At 37.4% G+C, this 21148-nt stretch overlaps 1 protein-coding gene across 4 annotated transcripts in view; it reads right to left on the bottom strand.

Moving 5' to 3' along the window:
- The window catches only part of Znf652 (zinc finger protein 652), a 76673-nt gene that overhangs the window by 24623 nt on the left and 30902 nt on the right, over positions 1-21148 (bottom strand). For all 4 annotated transcript variants that reach the window (XM_078042199.1, XM_078042198.1, XM_078042195.1 and 1 more), the window contains 4 exons: positions 10146-11309; positions 7567-7714; positions 7096-7211; positions 6492-6636 (listed from right to left, as the gene is read on the bottom strand). In XM_078042199.1, coding sequence (XP_077898325.1) covers positions 6492-6636; positions 7096-7211; positions 7567-7714; positions 10146-11054 — 1318 coding nt within the window. In that variant the 5' untranslated portion in view covers positions 11055-11309. The remainder of the gene's footprint in view (positions 1-6491; positions 6637-7095; positions 7212-7566; positions 7715-10145; positions 11310-21148) is intronic.

The raw sequence follows: 21148 nt of genomic DNA on the forward strand, positions 1-21148 counted from the left end.
TAGTTGCTAGAAGATACAGGAACAGCTAACTTCATCAAAGTAACTAGACCAGCATGTATATCAATACACAAAGACATACCTAATAAAGCTGACCTAACATTAAGAAGAGAGTTATTATGAGGAACCCAGAGAAAGGATGTTATAAACGAAGACAATCTACAGGAAAGATTGCAAAGAACAAGAGTCTGGCTAGCTGTCTTTTGTACTGTTCCAAGGAAAAAATGATCTAGCCAACAAATGAGCATCAGAAACATGCATCTATATACCTAACCTGAGTTTTTTCTTGAGCTTTAAGCTTACTTTTCAAACTGCTTACTGGTATTTCCACTTGAATGTCTTACAGATATCTCAAAATTAAATTAATTAGCCTATCTACGAATCTGTTCCTCCCTCCACTATTCCCTACTGTGAAAATAGTATAAAGCCTCAAATCTAAGACTAACCCTTGATTCTTTGCTCCCACATTACCAATATCCAATCAATCACCTCATTCCTTTGACTCTACCTTGTCCATGGCTGAGATTTCATCCACTGCCATTACAGTTCATATCATCACAGTTGTTACCTGGATTACACAACAGCCACTTGACCAGTTTTACCATCTATGTTCCTGCTCCCCACCCTCCAGTCCTCTCTCCACACTACTGTCAGACTTAACTCTCAGAGAGTTGTGTCACATACTACTTAAAATCATTCTCTTTTCACTGTCCTTAAAATAAAGTTCAAAATATTTTACAGGGCATAAGGGGTTCTTTGTGATCTGATCCCTGTGTAATGCTCTCCAGTATTACAGTAATCAGTCTCCCTGCCCCTCACACTCCTCCCTGTGCTTTTACGGCCAAATCACTGTCATGCTTGCTCACCTGCCCCCAAGCCTGACCAACAGCTCTGTGGACCCAGGAACTATCTCAGTCTTGCGTATCTTAGTAGTGCCATTTAGCAAACTCTTAATAAATATTTGCTAATTAAGATATATCTCTTCCCCCATGTTTTAAGATCTCTGAAACTGGCATTTATTTTATAATCAATGACACATCATGTTTAATTTATAGCATTTCCTCAGCAGTATATAAATTTTGTCTTTCAACTGATGGCTTCTTGGATTCAATGATGTATAGCACTCACTATTAAGATCATTCAGTTGCCTTCCTCTGTTCACTTCTCTGTTCCTGACAATCTTCTGATTATAATTTACCTTCTAATATATATTTTTCCTTAGGCATAGAATAGTCTGACTAAAGAGCATTAAGAATTCTGAACTAGCTGGTTGTGGTGGTGCACACCTGTCATCCCAGTGACTCAGGAGACTGAGGCAGAAGGATTCTAAGTTCTTGGCCAGCCTCAGCAACTGAGCAAGACCCTCTCACCCTCTCTCAAAATTAAAAAAATAAAAAGGACTGGGTTGTAGGTCAGTGGTAGAGAGCCACTGGATTCAATCACTAGTACTGGGGAAAACTATCTGCCATTCATAATTTAATAAACTGGCAATTTTATTTGCATGTTATTAGGACTCTTTAGCACATATCATTTCCTCTGATCCTGAGCTGCTTGGGCACTCCAACAAATCCTGGAAGTTGATGTCCTGTTATCTTGCTTCATTAAATTTATATCACAATCATTAAATGGGTGATTTGGAGTCATATTGCCTTGGACAAGTTGTCTAATCCCTGAGCCTAAGCTTCCTGATCTGAAAAATAAAGATAATAACCTAACTAATAGGTTATTGTAACAGAATACACAAGTGGAAATGCTTAGAGAGGATGTGGTAATAGCAGACACTCAATGCATTTTAGATACTTTTATTATTATCACCATCATCATTCATCGGACTGTAGGCTCCTTGAGGGCAGAAACCAGGTCTTCATCCTTATGTCCCTAAGCACAAGACACTCTGCCCAGTACAAGGAGAATCGCAGGTGCTTTACTCTGAACTCACCCCATGTCCATACCATACCAGGAAGCCCTGCCTTGTGGCTTATAAGCTTCCCTAGATTAGTTGTGCCTCACTTCTCTTTATCTACAAAGAAATAGCCCACTGAATGTCAGTTTTCACAATTGCCTTAATGCCCATCAAAATATGCTGTTGTCTCTAAATATAGTTTCATTCAGACTTAAATAATTTCTTCCTTTGGTACTGGGGATTGAACCCCAGGTACGCTTTGCCATTGAATGCTTTACCAGTACTTTTTAAAATTTTTTTAAGAGAGAGAGAGAGACAGAAAGAGAGAGAGAGGAGAGAGAGAGAGAGAATTTTAATATTTATTTATTAGTTCTCGGCGGACACAACATCTTTGTATGTGGTGCTGAGGATCGAACCTGAGCCGCACGCATGCCAGGTGAGTACACTACTGCTTGAGCCACATCCCCAGCCCTTTACCAGCACTTTTTATTTTTTATTTTAAGAAAGGGTCTTGCTAAGTTACTGAGGGTCTCACTAAACTACTGAGGTTATCCTTGAAACTGTGATCTTCCTGCCTCAGCCTCCTCTGAGTCACTGGGATTACAGGTGTGTGTTACTGTGCCTGGCTCCCTTTTCCTTCTCCAAAGCTAACCCTTCTCCCCTACTCTGCTTCCCAGTCATTCTTATTGATGCCAAGAAACTAGAGGCCTATAGATATTATGTAATTCTGCTCGTGAGTGGCAGGGTCCAGGCTTGTCCAACTCTACCATCCAGCTGCTTTTCACAACTTAAGTATTACAAATAATACTACAAGGCAGATGACAGGACAGCAGAAGTATTTCAATATGGATGTTAAACAGGGTCTAGCACATTTAATATAGAAAGAGTTATTATAAACAATAAGAAAAATCAAACACTGCAACAGAAAGATGAACACAGAAAAGGTACAATGCAAATCAGAAAAGAAAATGCACTGATAATATGCATGTGAAAATGTTCAATCTTAGTTAATATTACTTACTTAATATTCAATTATACAATATTAATTAAATGTAAATTAATACAAGAAGAAACCACTTCTCACCTATTAAGTGAGAAATATTACAGTTAGAAGGGTGAGAGAAGCCAGGCACTGTGGCACACGCCTATAATCCCAGCAGCTTTGGAGGCAGAGGCAGGAAGATCACATCTTCAAAGATAACCTCAGCAAATGAGCAAGGCCCTGTCTCAAAATAAAAAATTTAAAAGGCTGGGGATGTTGCTCAGTGGTTAGGTACTGCTGATACCAAACCAGAAAAAAAAAAAAAAAAAAAAAGGTGAGGGAAATGGGGATTTTCATGCACCGCTAGTAGGAGTCTATGTGAAGGGCTATTTTGCAATACATGCTGCTAAGTCAAAAACGTGTACACTCTCTGCCCTAATAATCCTACTTCCAGAATTTGATCTAGGGAAATAATTTTGGATGTGTAAGCTACAAGGTTGTTTATCACCCTATTGTTTATAACAGTAGAAAAACTGGAGACAGAAAAAACAATGTCCAACAGGAACTGGCTAACCAAATGGAGGAAACATCTTTTATTTTATAGAACTGTTGTAAAGATTTTATTGACTAAATGAGATCATATATGTAATGCCTGGCATTTTGTGTAATAATAAATAATAGTTACTCTTATAGCAAATTTATAAGAAGAAATCTTAGAGATTTAAATTCCATTGCTGATAATGACATGACGTAGTAAGATAAAGAGCAAGTTATACTAGTGTATAAAGACTATATTATTTTATTTTACTGCTAGGGATTGAACCCGGGGCCTCATGCATGCTGAGCATATGTTCAACCACTGAACCACACCCAGTCCCTTGTTTCATTACTTTTCATATCAACACAGAAACACATATGCATACTATGTATGTCTATATGTATTAAAAATTAGAACATTTTTTTAAATGGATGCATGCTATAACATTAACAGTGGTCTTGTTGGTAAGATTTTATTTATTTTTTTGGTACTAGAGATTAAACCCAGAGGAACTTTACCACTGAGCTATATCTCCAGCCCTTTTATATTTTGAGATAAGATCTCAGTTTTTTAAAATTTTGAGACAGGATCTCATTAAATTGCCCAAGCTGGTCTCAAACTTGTGAATTCCCTACCTCAGCCTCCTGAATCACTGGGATTACAGGTGTGCAATACCCTACCCAACAAAGATTTTATTTTTATTTTGTGATTTTCATAGTTTCTGATAATTTAATAAATGTATATTACTTGTTTTTTTCAGGGAGGGGTACAGGGGATTGAACCCAGGGCACTTTACCATTGAACAACAACCCAGGCCTTTTTTTAAGGTTTTATTTTTGAGACAGGGTCTCGCTAAGTTGCTTAGGGCCTCCCTAAATTGTCCTTTTTACTTTCTTATTTTGAGAAGGGTCTTGTTAAATTGCTGAATGTCTCATTAAATTGCTAAGGCTGGCAATAATTTGTGATCCTCCTGTCTCAGTCCCGAGTTGCTGGGATTATAGACAAACACCATTATGCCCGGTAAGTATCACCCTTTTAAGGAGAAAGATAAAAAATTAAGTGAATTGTATTCCTTTAGAAAAAAATAGGAAATGTTCAGCTAGTCTATTTTTTTTTCAAGATAAGAGAGACACAGAGAGAGAGAGAGAGAGAGAGAGAGAGAGAGAGAGAGAGAGAGAGAGAGAGAGAGAGAGAGAGAGAGAGAGAATTTTTTTTAAATATTTATTTTTTAGTTTTCGGCAGACACAACATCTTTGTTTGTATGTGGTGCTGAGGATTGAACCTGGGTCACACGCATGCCAGGCAAGCGCGCTACCACTTGAGCCACATCCCCAGCCCCAGCCCCAGCTAGCCTATTTGGTCAAAGAAAAATATTTAGCATAAAATTGTATTTATAACTAAAATAATTATAAAATATACACTTTGATTTCATATTGTAGACATTTAAAGGTCTAAAGAATAAATAGAAAGATAAAGGGGAGGAAAGAAAGAAAATGGGAAAAGGAGGGAAGAAGGAACAAGGAGAAAGACACACAGGGAAACATGCAGAGAAGAGATGAATGCAGAGGCAAACTCAGTGTTGGGGGCCATTTTCAACAGTGCAACATTTACCAAGAACCTATGGGCTGAGTACTCTTTGTGAATGCAACACAACCTCTGCCGTCAAAAAACTTCTGTTCTGGACTGGGATTGTAGTTCAATGGTAGAGCACTTGTGCTTAGCACATATGAGGTCCTGGTTTCAATGCTCAGCACCACACAAAAATAAATAAATAAATAAACAGATAGATGGATAGAAAAATAAATAAAAGTATCCATCTACAACTAAAAATATATATTAAAAAAGTTCTGTTTAGTTCCATTGTTTCCTGCCAAGTAACTGAAAAATTGAATCCTAAAGAGATTCAATTAGAACTAAGAGTCTAAGAGCCAGTGAAGATGAGACTCTGTTAAATACTTTGATAGATCTTGCTATTTACTTGAGCTATAGCTTCAGTTATTATCATTTTGGGGGTCTAATGTAACTAAATAAAGTCACTTCATGACTTCACCTTGCCCAATGCTTACAATCTGAGGGTGCTCTGTTCTGAATAAGAAAGAAAGCTACCAAGCAGGCATTTTTCTTTGGACTTCAACAGAAAAATGGGAACTAAAGAGATCCAGCCATGGGTAGAATTTCCTTACCACTAGTTAAGCAAAAAGAACAGCAGGCTAAGCAAGATAATCTCCTATGGTTCTTTCTAGTTCTGCTACTCTGCTGATTAGATTTTACTTAGAAATCTAAAATTGTTTCATGCTCTTCAATCTGCTCTTCAATTTGTGCAGAGATGGGTAACCCCAGAACATCAAGTTCACACTGTAAAATAATGATAGTATTTATGTGGAGAGCTATTAATTTATCCAGTTCCCTACAATCTGAATATTCAAGTGGTGACAGGGTTCAAAGATATGCTATGAAGCCATGTCCCTAAAACCACAAAGTGATTAAAATCTATTTAGCTTCATTTAATGAATGTGTTCCTGAAAGGTAGCAAAATTTTAATGAATAAAATCTAATGAGCTGGGGTTGTGGCTCAGTGGTAGAGCGCTGGCCTTGCAAATGCAGGACCCTGGGTTCAATCCTCAGCACCACATAAAAATAAATAAGTGAAATATTGTGTCCAACTACAACTAAAAAATAATAATAATAAAAGAAATTTTAAAAACTCCAATCAAACTTTGGGAATATCAGAGGGTCTTCTATTTGAAGTAGTAAGGGTCCTTCAATTTTTAAGACCCAGAACATTTTCCTGAGAAAAATAACATAAGTATATACAAAGCAAGATTTCAGAAGTTCCTGAACCACAAGTAAGAACCTACTTCCTTAAATAAACCCACAGTTAAAAGGCAGTCACAAATAAACCTTTTTAAAAGTTATGAAAGCTAAATTTTTAATTATTATGAATCTGTATTTTTACATATTTAGTTTATTTAAAATTGAATTTTTTTCACTTAGGATGAAAATTTGTGGATCAGATTTAAAACAAAGTAGACCCACAGGTGATTATCAACAAGTACTTGAGAAATGCTTACCAGTGTGTGTTTTCATGTGTTCGTCGAAGTACTGCTTCATGTTGAAATCCTTGCCACACCACTGGCACATGAACTGTTTGTGCCCAATGTGGATGCTCATGTGGGAGCGTAGCTGGTACTTGTACTGAAACCTTTCGTCACAGTTCTGCATTGGACATAGTGAAGATTTTTTAATGCCAATCACAGAAGCTTTACCTGAGACCACCCTAACACAGTCTCTGACATTAGGTCTATTTCTCATACTCAAAATAGAACCTGCTCGTGTCAGCTACTTGGCTTTGCTATGTTTCTGCAGCTGAGTTATGAATAAAAGGGATTTTTTTCCATATAATTATTACTGGAGCATACTCAACTTCTGTGAATCACTGAGAAGGAAAAAATAAGTCATTACATGCTATTCCCAAATTAATCTAAGAGAGTTTACCATGTGTTAAATAGGACATTTCTCTTCCTGGAAGTGAGAGTGCACACAAAGCTCAGTATGCCTCTGAAGCTTCTGTGGCATGTGGCCATGCACCTTGTACCTCAGCACCTCACTCTCATTGCTGCACCATCTATACAACGTTAGCTCTGGACCTGGCCTAGGGGGTGACATAGTCCTTACCTCACATCTGAAGGGCTTCTCTCCAGAATGCTGCAAGGAATGCACCTTGAGTGACATACTGCGTTTAAAGGATTTTCCACAGGTTTCACATGTAAATGGCATGTCTTTCGTGTGTGCTGCAACATAGAACACACTTACACTCAAAATAATTCTACCAAAAAAGCTCAAAGTTGAAAGCCAGATGTACTGTAAGGTAACTATGCCATCTTAACTTTTTACACTTTTTTTTGGTGACACTTTAATAGTATACTCTAAAGAGAAAAATAACGAAGTTAAAAAGAAATCTGGGTGTGGAAAACTACACCATCCAATTTGGTGATGCTTACTGAAAACATGCTGTATTTAGTCTCAACATGTCAAAACTGATTAAAGTACAGCAATTCCACATATCTTGCCCAATCCAGAGCATAAAGCACACCAAGGAACAAGAGAAAATTATAGGTGTGAGAGAAAGAAGCAGAAAAAACTTACCAACCATGTGTTTCCGCACGTGAGCCATGGTATAAAATTTCTTCTCACAAATTTCACAGGAAAATTTCTTTTCTGCATATCCGTGGACAATCTTGATATGTTCATGAAGGGACCAGAGTTTCTTGAACGATTTGTTACAGGAAACACACTGAGCAGGATAAATAGAAATAATCTTTATTTACTTTATTTATGGCAGAAAGCCATACTGGCCTCCTGGCAGATGAAATGGATGTGCTTTAGATTCACAGCACAAGGTCGGAATCTAAACAAATGCTATTCCACCGTGGAGTCCAGATTCCAACACCAACATCTGTATGTTCTATTTTACAAGAAGCATCTTTTAGAGAGCCTTTAGGAGTATGATAACAATTGCAAAAAGTAAAACAAGAAGTGGAAGTTCCACTAATATCAAAGATGTGACTGCTATTACCAAGTTAGTGTTGTACCTACAAAAAGAACCTTCAGGTTTATTTAGTCTGTGGATTACCCAGGGTGGCTGCCTCTCACACGTGAGGCACTATGCAGTTAATAGGCGTTGACCAGAAAACACAAACTAATTTTAAATTATGATAAAAATAAAACAACATATAGCAATGGTTATAGATCTGCAGAAGTTCAAAAATATTTTTATACCTTAGACAATGCATTTGGAGCCCTCATTAACAAGTGAGATTTTGTTGTATTTTCCCAAATCTAATCTACTCCATTAAACATTTCCCTCTGGTAGAAATTAGTATAACCTCTAAACTGTTAGCATCATTCCTCCTTTTCCCCTACAGCCCTGTTCCAGATCTGTCTTACATGTATCTATAGGAAAGACATCACACTGCCTAGTCTCTTATGTCATGGAGCTTAGAATAGAGCAACAAAATAAAATATTTCTGGTTAAAGAAAAACAATATCCAAAAGTTCTTGGTAATCAATAGACCTTGCAATACTTAGAAAACAAGTTAGTGTTCTCTGTAAATAAAGATCTCTGAACAATACTGTCACTGCAGGAAACAAGAACTCTGAGAATTCAGAATTGAAGGATAAGTCCCTGGCTAGAAAATGCTCTAGAAAAGGACAAACCACTTCCATAAGCCATCTTATAGGGCAGAGTTTTGATTTTTCACTTGTTACCAGGTCATTGGGATTATCAGGATCTATACAAAGCATATATATATGAACAAAGCAGTGTTCTTCAGGAATTCGAAGAAAGTTCAATTAGTGGACTCTGCAAACTCTATAAACACAAGTTTAAACATACCATGATGAGGAATAGCAAGGCAAGTCACATACCAAAAAAAAAAAAAGATCTTTAAAATATTTTTTATCCCGTAACTAAAAGCAAAGTTAAGCAAAGTATTCTATAACTAAAGATCAGGAACACTTTTTTAGACATGAATCATTAAGGAATCCAATTCTGACCCCTAGGGTGCAGCATTACCCTCCCGCTGGCTTTAAACGCTGTAACCAATTCACACCCTAGAGAGGGCACTCACTGGCACTGGCTGTTGCTGAAAGACAGAGGAGCCATGACTCAAATCTTCTTTTATTTACCACGTGTCAAAATCAAGTCACAATTGATAGACCAAAAAACAGTGGATCTTTAGCAAATGTAATTTATATTTTTAAAAATTCACTTTAAAGTAAGGCAATGACTTCAGATGATTAAAAGCAATAAAAGAAAAGTAAAAATTAAAAATGATCACTAACATGAGCAGCACTCCAAAAAACAAAGTAAAACAATTTATCTTTTAAAAGGTTAGCTTAAATACAGCACAAAATATTTCTACTGTACACATCTTAGACTTTCAAAGACTTACCTTTTATGAATATCCATTAGTATGCAAACAATATAGCTGCAATCCACACAACCTAACATAATTAGCACACCTCTTAACCTACCACAACAGTCCTTTCAAGACTCCAGCCTGGTTTGAATACCATGTTTTGTTACCTTAATAATACTGTATAGTAGCATTTACAAAATCCCACTGCAGGTGGGCAACATTTTCAACCAACTCAGCCTCTGTTTAAAGTTTGCATATTCCCTTGGGCTCAGCCTCTTGACAAATTTAGTGTTGTCATTTCTCCACTGGTAAAAAGCAAACTCACTCCTGGAGGTCTTCCATTTCCACCGGTCTGCGTCATTATGGCTTTTGTCCCCATCAGCTGCACTAGATTCTGGCATCCTTTTAAATAGAAAGGGAGCTTTCTCTACTCCTGACCTTTACTCAACGTTTCCCACCTTGACAGAAAAGATGCCAGAATGAATTATATCACATGTCCTACAACAGTGAATCTCAGGGCAAAGTCGATGCTGACTTTACGTCCTCGTCAATCATCTCTAAGAGATCCCCCTTCCAGTGTACCTGGGTTCCCACTAGTCCAGCATTAGTTAAATGTAATGCTTTTGAAATACAATGTTAAGCCTTGGTTTTGAAAAGACCCAAGCAGAAGCTTCTAAAATGATAAATTGGTGAAATCTGTCCCTTCAGCCTCCTATTGTATTTATTCTCTTGGGCAGACACCAGATGAATCTGAATAGCCAGGTTCTATCCTGGAAAGTTTGCCCTCTCGGTGATAAGACCTACCTGAATGTTTTTTTCACAGTCTGTTTGCTGGTGAAGGGACAGCTCACTTTCCAGGACAAACTTCTTGCCACATTTATCACAGATCTGCATGCGCCTGTGAGTAACGTTCATGTGCTTCTCCAGGTACCATCGAGTATTAAACACCCTGGGGCACTTCTCACAGGTCAGAGTCTCTTTCTCTTCACACTTAGCTTTCTGGACTGGTGCTTTGGGCTCCTTTGTGGCCCGCTTCTTACGCTTAGGTGGCTCTACACTCTTCCTACGCCCTCTGGTAGCTCTGGGAGTAGGGGAAGTGGTAGCTGCAGCAACAGAGGCAGCTCTCCGCGTTCGCCTTTGTGTAACATTGACTTTCTCCACTATCTTCTCCTTTTTCTTCTGCCTTTCATTCTCTCCGTAGTCATTGCTGTCATCAGTGGCTTCTTCCTCACTCTCTTCCTCTTCCTCCTCACTGCTCGTCTTAAGAACAGGAGTCTCTTTGGACTGAGAAGAGACACCCTTTTCCCCTTTAGATACATTTAATGTTTGATTATTAAGGTTTACCTCCACTATGATCTGCTCCCTTTTGTAAGAGACTTCCTCCTCCTCCTCTTCCTCCTCTTCCGAGTCATCAGAATTCTCCCGGTCTTCTTTGACAGCATGCACGTCAGACACTGCTCTTGTCTCCCTGAAATATGGCTGTTCCTCCGTCTCATGGAGATGTGGTTTGCTCATCTTGGTGTCCACTAACACAGAATAAGGACTTCCTGATTCCCTTTTGTACACTTTGGTGGACAGGTCAAGTTCTTGGTTGGCACCATGATAAAAAGTAGATGGCACTTGACCACGGCGGCTCTCTTCTTGTGCCATCCCTGCTACATGCACAGCACAGTTTTCAACCAGTTCCTGACAAGAACTGGCTGTGTGGCTCATGGGTAAGTGGCCCAATTTATTAAGCAGTTCAGAGTATAGAGAATTAATTTTAAAATAAAGTAATTATTAGGACTCAAATCTTTTTCCATTCAGAGAGAATTACTTAAATGAAAAAAAGATATTACTGGAACCTCTGTGCAATTCTTCCAGTGTCACAGCACCAAAACATAAGAAAAAGGGTTTGGTATTATGGCAAGAGCAGAGCACAGGTGATTTTCTTCTGAAGAGAGCTGCAAGGAACTTGGAGCATCTTATCTACAAAGAGAAACAAAGATGAAAAAAAAATCAGATATCACCATTTCCTTTTTATGGCTTTTATCACAACAACAACTTAAAATTAAAAACATAACAAACATAAGTTAAAATTATTAAGCTCCTTACATATACAAGGCTTTATATGGTTAGATGGTTCAGTATGGGCCATTAGTTCACTGGCTTACATGAGTCCACAAATATTTTCTGTTAGGATATCCAGTTCACCGAGATATCTACAGAGCTTAGCACAGTGCCTATCACACAGTATGGATCTGATGAATAAACATCTACTAATGCATAGCATTTGTTATCCCAGATGCTACAGACACACTTTCAAGGCAGAATACAAGGCTTGTGTCTGCACAGAGTCTACAGCCCAGTTACAAAATATCATGAAACACTCAGGATCTTCAAATAAGCTGGCTTTCTTTCAGCATCAGTCACCACATCGACTACAGTGGGATTTCAAGAAAAGTGGTGGTGGCATAGGCCCTGGGAATCATGGAAATAAAGCAGCTAATTGATATAATTATAAAAGGGAAAGAAAATACCCTTGGCTTTAAAAAAATTTATAACTAGATATAGATGTAATTGTTTGCAGGTTTAATAGAGTGACTTCAAAGTTGTTAAGTATTTTAAAATTTGTTGCCTGAAAACTCATATCTATTCAATAACTAGGTGATTTTTTTTTCATGTGTCAGTTGCACAGAGGTCTAAATTCTAAGAAATAGTAACCATCAGGTTGATATGATTCCAAGAAAAATAAAACCATCCATTAAAAAAAAAAAAAAAAAGACTAGAAGGGCACACTATTTGCTTTGTGACATGCCTCACATTGCTGTTTAGCCAACCACTTAACCGCTGAGTCATATGAACACTACTGTGAGCACAGACCCTGTGGAGCTAACAAAAGGGAAGAATGCTTGCCATATGCATTGGGCACAGCAAAAGATTTACTGATTCCATTTTATACTTACTGCAGAACTTTGGGATTGTTTTTAATCAAAGTAATTTTAAAGAAGCACCCATAGTTTCACAAATCAAATATATTGGCCCTACTTTAGCTACCTTGAGTCCCATTCCTCAGAGACAATAATGCAATTTTAGCTGTTTCTTCCTTGATATTTAATTCTTACCTTTTTACATATGAATATTTCTATTTCTTGACTTCCCCCTCCACCCCGATTTCAGGCACTACACCTCATCTCTCATTATAATTTTCTCTCTTTTTTTTATTGTTCTCAACTTTCCTCTCATACAATACAGTAGTATCAGAACTTTTAAAATCAGTATACTGCTTGGGACTGTGTAGTTTGTGACTATTTGTCGCCTTTGTTATTGTCTTCTCTTCCAAATTTTCTCCCATTTCTTTGACCTCAGAGATTTATTTTTTTTCCTAAAAGAAATTATTTTACTTTCACTTAATGGAATTTCATAAAAGAATGATGATAAATGCCACTAGGTTTTACTTGACATCTAAGTAGATGTAGTGATACTTTTTTCTATTCAAATGAGGAAATTATGGCTCAATTGTGCATATTTTGAGGAAGACATATATATGGCATGGGAGCAAAAGCACCTGTACTCAAAATTAAGAGAAGGAAGAAGTATGCAATCACTGAAGCAGAGCTACGCAGCCAATATCAGAAGTATGGCTAGAAAAGAGTCATGGATATGGCTAAGGAACATGGAGGTGACTGGACATAGATAAAAAAGAAGCAGCCTAAAAAGATGATACTGCCATAAGAACCCACCAGCTGGAGCTAAAAGACTGTGACTGCTCAAGACTAAAATGAGTGATGGGTTTCCAAGCATCTGTGGCAGGAAATGGGCTAAGTGTTCATCCTCCTAAAGACAATACCCACTGTCCATTTCAGATAAAGTTTAGGAGGGTCACAGGAAAGGAAGGAAGGAAAAGGGAATAGGAGGGAGGAGAGCGAGGGGCAGAGAAGAAAAAGAAAGGAGGAGGGGAAAGAAGAAAGAAAAAGAAAAAGAAGGAGAAGGAAGAAGAAATAGAGGGTCCAAAGGATGAAGTTAGGGATTAAAAAAAAAAAAAGGCAAGTGACCAGGCACAGTGGAGCATGCCTGTAATCCCAGTGGCTCGGGAGGCTGAGACAGGAGGATTGTGAGTTCAAAGCCAGCCTCAGCAACTTAGAGAGTCATTAGGCAACTCAGGGAGACCCTGTCTCTAAATAAAAATACAAAATAGGGGTGGGGATGTGGCTCAGTGGTTGAGTGCCCCTGAGTTCAATTCCCAGTACCAAAAAAACAAAACAAAACAAAACAAAAAAAAACATATAAGTGAATTCTCTTTGCTCAGAAGGGTTTCAGAAATTTTTGTAGACTCCTATCTTTCCTATTTCCACCTCTTTCAAACAAGAATGTTTATTTTTATTATTTTGTTGCTGTTTGCTATGTATTGTTTAATGTACTAGGAACAGCAAATCATTTGTCAATTTATTTTCAAAGTTTCTGGATCAAAAAAGCAACATCTGGACTCAATGAAAAGACTACTATGTATCATCTCCTCACTAACAGACCACTAAGCATCACACTCTTGCATAACTCTGAGATTCTGGACTTTGAGCTTAATGCCGTGATTGCATAGGAAGTTGAGGTATTTTATCCTGGGGAAGAAGTAAGTAAGTTTTGCTTTAAGAGTCAGTAGACCAAATATCTGACAACTAGAAAGATGGACTGGGATAGATGTGTCATTCAGCAAGTACTTTCAGTTGTCTGTCTCCCTGGCACAGAGGTAAAATGCTTCCTGGCCTCCCTGAAGTTATGGGTCTACATGACTAGTAGTGTACATTAGTTTTTGAACTGTTGATGTTAGTCACTTCTGAGCTACTGTATTTAATTGCTAATATATAAAAAAGATTACAACCCTCCCATCAGCCTGCATCACTGCCCAATGATAAAAGCAGAGCTCCCCAGCTGATGTAGTGAGAGAAAAGAAATCCTTCATTGTTTCAAGCTCTTAGATTGGACCTCATTAACTAGGTCATGCTTGTTACCACAGTATGACCTAGCTAATGTAGTACTCTGTGCACATATATACATAATAACATATTAATTGTCTTAGTCTTGAGTTAGACAGCAGAAAAAATGGAATTAATATGTACAAGGTAAAATCAGAAATATAAAGGGTTGAACTCATAGGGGAATCATTTCTTTTTTTTTAAACTATTTTTTAGTGTTTTTTTTTTTTTAAATCTTATTTTACCTTCATTTACTTCTCTTTATTTTATTTTTATGTGGTGCTGAGGATCAAACCCAGCGCCTCATGCATGCTAGGCGAGCACTCTACCTCTGAGCCACAACCCCTGCCCCTATTTTTTAGTTTTAAATGGATCTTTTATTTTATTTATTTATTTATATGTGGTGCTGAGGATCGAACCCCATGGCCTCACACATGCCAGGCAAGTGCTCTACCACTGAGTCACAACCCCAGCCTCAGGGAATCCTTTCTTAATGAGTGAGATGATAATAGTTGGGTATGGGTACTGTAATCCCAATACAACTGTAATCCCAGTTACTCAGAAAGCTGAGGCAGGAGGATGGCAAGTTTGAGGGCAGCCTGAGCATCTTAGTGAGACCCTGTCTCAAAATAAAAAGGGCTGGGGATGTAGTTCAGTGGTAGAGCTGGGTTCAATCCCCAGTGTCACCAACAAACAAAAAAACAAAGTAAATGAGATGACGATAATAAATAATAAGACTAGTTTCTACTAAAAATTCTAATTGAAATGCTTCATTCATCATTTTAAGGGATGAGCACATATATACATTCCCACATGAATATGAAAGTAACATCTCAATACTATTAAAATCAGAAAAACTCAAAAGAATCATGAATAAATCACACAGTCACAATACAAGATGTAGTCTAAGGGTTCACATAAAAACACATGGACATTTTGCCCACATTTTACTTTCTTCATTTAATTTTTCCCTTATTTGAGCTTTGATGATAATCTTCCTTTATTCTCTTTCCAGAAAACTTAAAATATTTCCTAAGAATACAATGACTTTACAAAACCAAAAACACATTAGGGAAATTAGGACCTTCCATTTTCCAAGATCCTACTTTCTCAATGTATCCTCAATCCCACTTACTACAGATCACCTTAATGTAGTTTCTTATAAGACTCTTTAAGTAATACATTGAGCTCTAAGACATGATACTAGAGAAAGTAAATAAGAAATAACCCTCAATGATATTGGGAGCTGTTTAACTTAAAGATATTTAAACTCATCTCTATAGTGGCATTACACAAAGCATGTTCACCTCTTCTTACAGATCATCTTCAGTATCATAACATGAATTCCAAAATGAAGTGGTTCATGCCTTAGTGTCTTGCTATAATTAACATAAACAACTTGTAGGGATGTGGGAGAATGTGGTGTGTAAAATGTAGGTATAAAAATTGATAAGCAACTAATTCTGGTACTCTAAAAGCTTACGAAAAATACAATTTTAAGAAAAATATACAATAGTATATTGCACAGAGTAAAATAAAGTTTCTCAGAATGTGCTCTTTTCAATGCCATTTTTTTTAAGTAGTCTAAAAAAAAACAAGTTTACTGTCTTTAAGAATATTTACTTGAAGCCAGGCACAATGGCACATGCAACTTGGGAGGCTAATGCAGGGGGATCTCAAGTTTAAGGCCAGCCTCACCAACTTAGCAAGGCTCTAAGCAACTTAGTGAGACCCTCTCTCAAAACAAAAAATTTAGGGCTGGGGATACGGCTCAAGTAGTAGCGCGCTCGTCTGGCATGCATGAGGCACTGGGTTCGATCCTCAGCACCACATAAAATAAGATAAAGATATTGTGTCCACCTAAAAGCTTAAAAAAAAATAAATAGTAAAAAAAAAAAAAATTTAAAAGGCTGGTGGTGGGCTGAGATTGTTACTTAGTGGTAGAGTGCTTGCCTGGCACGTGTGAGGCACTGGATTTGATCCTCAGCACCACATTTATTGTAAATAAATACAATAAAGATATTGTGTCCAACTATAACTAAATAAAATAGTTAACAAAAGGGGGGGCAGGGAATGTGGTTCAGTGGCTCAATCCCCAGTACAAAAAAAAAAAGTTCACTTAAATTTAGTTTTAAAAGGGAATCTGAGACCACAACCATTATACATGCATGCTTCTGGGAAGGGCCTGTCCCAGTTGGCTCTGCCCTATCAGTGTCCTCACCAAGCTGAAGTTGACATTTGATGATTTGAAGGAGCTGATTTACAAACTGACCAAGAAGAGCCTGATTCACTCACAAGTCAGTGGGATCCTGAGGGGCTCATATTATGTTGCACAGCATTTACAACCAGCAATAAAATCTTGAGAATCCTTAACTCCAAAGGACTTGCTCTTCATCTTCCTAAAAATCTCTAACATTTAATTAAGAAAGCAATTGTTGTTCCAAGGCATCTTGAGAGGAACAGAAAAGATAAGGATGCTAAATTTCATCTGATTCTGATAGAGAGCTGTGTCCACTGATTGGTTCAATATCATAAGATCAAGCAGGTTTTCCTCTGCCCTGGTAGGATAAATTTGTTTATGTATTCAAGCAATAAAATCATTGTTTGACTAAAAAAAATTTAAAGGGAAATAATTTTGTTTCCTGGATAGCTTTAATAATTAATTTCTTCCAAATTCAACAGTTTTGTTTTTTCCTTATTAAAATATACACCTAAGCATCCTCCCTTTACTTTCCAAATATTCCACTTGGACTAGTGTTTCTAAGTTGAAAGGGCAACCTGGTAAGTCATATTAATCTGCTATCTCTGCTTATTCCATTTCCTTCCAAACCAATTGTACTGATCTGTTTTCAAAGCTTGAACCACCCTGCCCTTCCCTAACCTGGTCCTGATGAATGAGTTTCTAAAACATAAAACTATCCATGAGGAGCAAGCCAAAACTAAAGCTATAAAGAAACTAAAAGGAACAAGGAAGGGAAAATAAATGCATATCAGCAGAGTTCTTCCAAAGAGAATGATCCACTAGGAAGAAGGACAGGGTGACATTTATTTGTTGTGATAGGAGTGATCTGATGCTTTATTTTCATATACATATACTTTTTTAATTGTAGATGAACACAATACTTTATTTTATTTATTTATTTTTATGTGGTACTGAGGATCAAACCCAGTGCCTCACACATTATATACAAACGCTCTACCATTGAGCCAAAACTCCAGTCCAATGGTCTGAAGCTTTATTCAAAAGGTTTGCTACTTTTGCAGAAGACTTCTCACTATGGCAAGTGCTCTACCAGTTAGCTGCATCCTCATCCCCAATAACTGGCCATCTCTTCTTTCTGCAAGCCCTGTATTCTTTGCTAACTAAACAATTTAAACTGCCACATGTTCAGGAATATCCTGCACCATTATGTCATTCTGATTTTTCTTGCTAGAAATGAACTTGTTTGCTTTCATTTCTGCCCATCTAAAATTTTAATACCTACCCTTCAAAGTGTTTCTGAAATGTACTATTCTTCATAAAGTTTTTCCAGATTGCCCCCCAATACATGTTATTTCTCTCTTCTAAACTTTCACATTGCTTTATGCCATCTGTTTTGCATATGGTAGATGTTAAAAAATAATTTGACCATCCAGAGATGTTGAAAATAGTTGTTATTTGGCAAATGTGTTATTAACAAACTTTTCTAATATGGAGAATGAAGTGAGAAGTCTTCTGCAAAAGTAGCAAACACAGTAAGAAAAATATACAATTAGGCAAGACAGAATATATTTTTTAAAAAGTAAAAAAAAAAAAAATTAAAGTAGAAGAAAATAAGCATAAACCAGCTACAGTGGTATGCACCTGTAATCCCAGTGACTCAGGGAGTCTGAGAAGGTTCAAGGCCAGCCTGGGGAACTTAGTGAGATCCTGTCTCAATATTAAAAAGGCAGTAGAAGCCAGGCACATTGGCACATCCCAGTGACTCGGGAGGTGAAGGCAGGAGGATCATAATTAAATCTTGATCACAGCCAGCTTCAGCAATTTAGTGAGGTCCTAAGCAAGTCAACGAGACCCTGTCTCAAAATAAAAAGGGCTGGGGATGTGGCTCAGTGGTTAAACACCCCTGGGTTCAATCCCTGGTACAAAAAAAAAAAAAAAAAAAAGTAAGTACAAATGTTCTTATACTAAATTCTGTGATATATCAGTAATGACTAAAAGACAATTTAAAATATATGAATTCTAATTTTTTAACTTTCTAAAAATAAGGATGTGTTCTTATGAGAAAAATATTTAGTTTCCCTGCTAAATCCACAGTAAAATTTTATTTCTTTTTTTTAATATTTATTTTTTAGTTGTAGTTGAACACAATACCTTTATTTATTTATTTTTATGTGGTGCTGAGGATCAAACCCAGGGCCCCTGCATGTGTTAGGCGAGCGCTCAATTGCTGAGCCACAACCCCAGCCCTATTTATTTTTTCTTAATGTAGTACATCCTTTTTGTCTGAAATGAATGAAATCTCACCCTGATCTGTTTTTTTTTCCTTAAACATAATCTTTAATAACAAGCAACTTTTCAGTACACCTAATGGTATATATTCAAAGACTACTTACAATGCTAAACTGCTGTATAATTTCATTTTATTTTTTATGGCACTGGGGATTGAACCCAGGAATATTTTATTTAAACACTGAGATACATCCCTGGTCCTTTTATTTTTTTATTATTTTTTTTTTTTTTAAAGAGAGAGTGAGAGAGGAGAGAGGGAGGGGGAGAGAGAGAGAGGAGAGAGAGAGAGGAGAGAGAGAGAGAGAGAGAGAGAGAGACACAGAGAGAGAGAGAGAGAGAGAGAATTTTTAATATTTATTTTTTAGTTCTCGGCGGACACAACATCTTTGATGGTATGTGGTGCTGAAGGTCGATCCCAGGCCGCACGCATGCCAGATGATCGCGCTACCGCCTGAGCCACATTCCCAGCCCCTTATTATTATTTTTTGAGACAGAGTCTTGCTAAGTTGCCCAGGCTGGGCTTAGATTTGTGAATCTCCTGTTTCAGCCTCAGGAGTCACTGGGATTACAGTGTATGCCATCACTGCTGGCACCAGAGTTCGTTTCTAATTCAATTTTTGGTAGTCAATCCTTAAATTTTACCAAGTTATATTTTAGTAGTCTATCAACCTGAAAAATGAGAGCCAAGAAAACAAACTGCAAAACTGAGAAGACTTGGTAAATTCTACTCTCTGACTTATAAATTCATATGGTGATTATAATAATTTGCATTTATGTGATATAGTTTATAAATATGATAAATCACATTTATCACATATTTGTTAACTATTTATTAACTGTCTACTATGTGTTAGGGATTATAGGAGCCCGAACCACCATAAAGGTGATCAAAGGTCTAGGGAAGACAGACAAAAAAACAGCAAAGTGGTTAAAAGCAAAAACTCTGAAGCGAAACGGCTTATATAGATCTGGCTCCTGGACCGGAAAGGTAGCTCAGTGGCAAAGTACTTGTCTAATATGTGTAAGGTCCTGGATTTGATCCCCAGCACTGCAAAAGAAAATATGGCTCCAACACCTACTAGTGGGGGAGCTTGGGCAAATTACTTAACCTATGTATGTCTTGTTTTGTGCATCTATAAAAAGGAAATATAAAGACTATCTACCTCATAGAATTATTACTGGTATGAATGTGAGAGTACTCAGTCACAGCACTACTCTAAATGTTAAATAAATATACCTGCCCATATAATGCATATCTTGGCAGTGCAGAAAATGAGGCGATTAACTGGCATAAAAGGTAGTAAACTTGCAGGGTACAGTGGCAAATGCCTGTAATGTCAGCAACTCAGGAGGCTGAGGTAGAAGGATTGCGGGCTCAAAGCCAGCCTCAGCAACTTATCAAGACCCCAATCTCAAAATATAAAAAAAGAGCTGGGGATATGGCTCAGTGGTTAAATGCCCCTAGGTTCAATCTCTGGTACCAAAAAAAAAAAAAAAAGTAATGAACTCGTCAATGGAAGCCTCAGGGATGAGACAAAGATGAAGATAGTCTTAAAGGATAAGCAGAAGTGAGATAGATGTGAGAAGCGAGGTAGGCATCTTGCATAAAAAAGGGAGGGAGGGAGGGAGGGAGGGGGGAGGGAAGGAAGGAAGGAAGGAAGGAAGGAAGGAAGGAAGGAAGGAAGGAAATGACAGGAATGAAATCTCACAGAATTTTACTTCCTTAAGTATCAATGCCCTACGATGACTTAGACTGTTGTTTCTATTTCACAACTGAGACTCAGTTTAACAATTTTCCCGTTGTCATTGTTGGCAAGTGATGGAGCAAGTGTAAGACTCATGGTTAGAAAATTCCTAGTCCCAGTGTACCATACTCTCCTAATTCAGTTAGTGCTAAGAAAAAAGATCCACTTAGGTTTTAAACAAAACTAAATAACATAAAGTTTAAAAAATTTATAGTGTTTAAGGGTCTAAATTTTATCCTCAGCTAGTGGAATTCACACCTCTCAACTGAATGCCCTGAAATGTCAAGATTGGTTCACATGGATACATGCCAATTTTCAATTTGATCCACTTGCAGTTTGTTTTGTATAGTAATTATTTTGTGAGCATGCGTATGTGCGAGAGAGACTGGGGAATTGGACCCAGGGGCACTCTACCACTGAGCTACATCCCCAGCTCTTTCATTTGGAGACAAGGTCTAGCTAAGTTATGAGACTTGCACTCCTCTTGCCTCAGCCTCCCAAGTAGCTGGACTTACAAGCATGTACCACCATGTCTGGCTTACTTTTGACAAATTAAGGACTTAAAATTTAAATTGTGTTTTAGTTCATTTTGCAACAAAATGAATAAAATGTATAAAACCA

Source organism: Ictidomys tridecemlineatus, chromosome 3 (assembly GCF_052094955.1).
Source record: "Ictidomys tridecemlineatus isolate mIctTri1 chromosome 3, mIctTri1.hap1, whole genome shotgun sequence".
NCBI lineage: Eukaryota > Metazoa > Chordata > Mammalia > Rodentia > Sciuridae > Ictidomys > Ictidomys tridecemlineatus.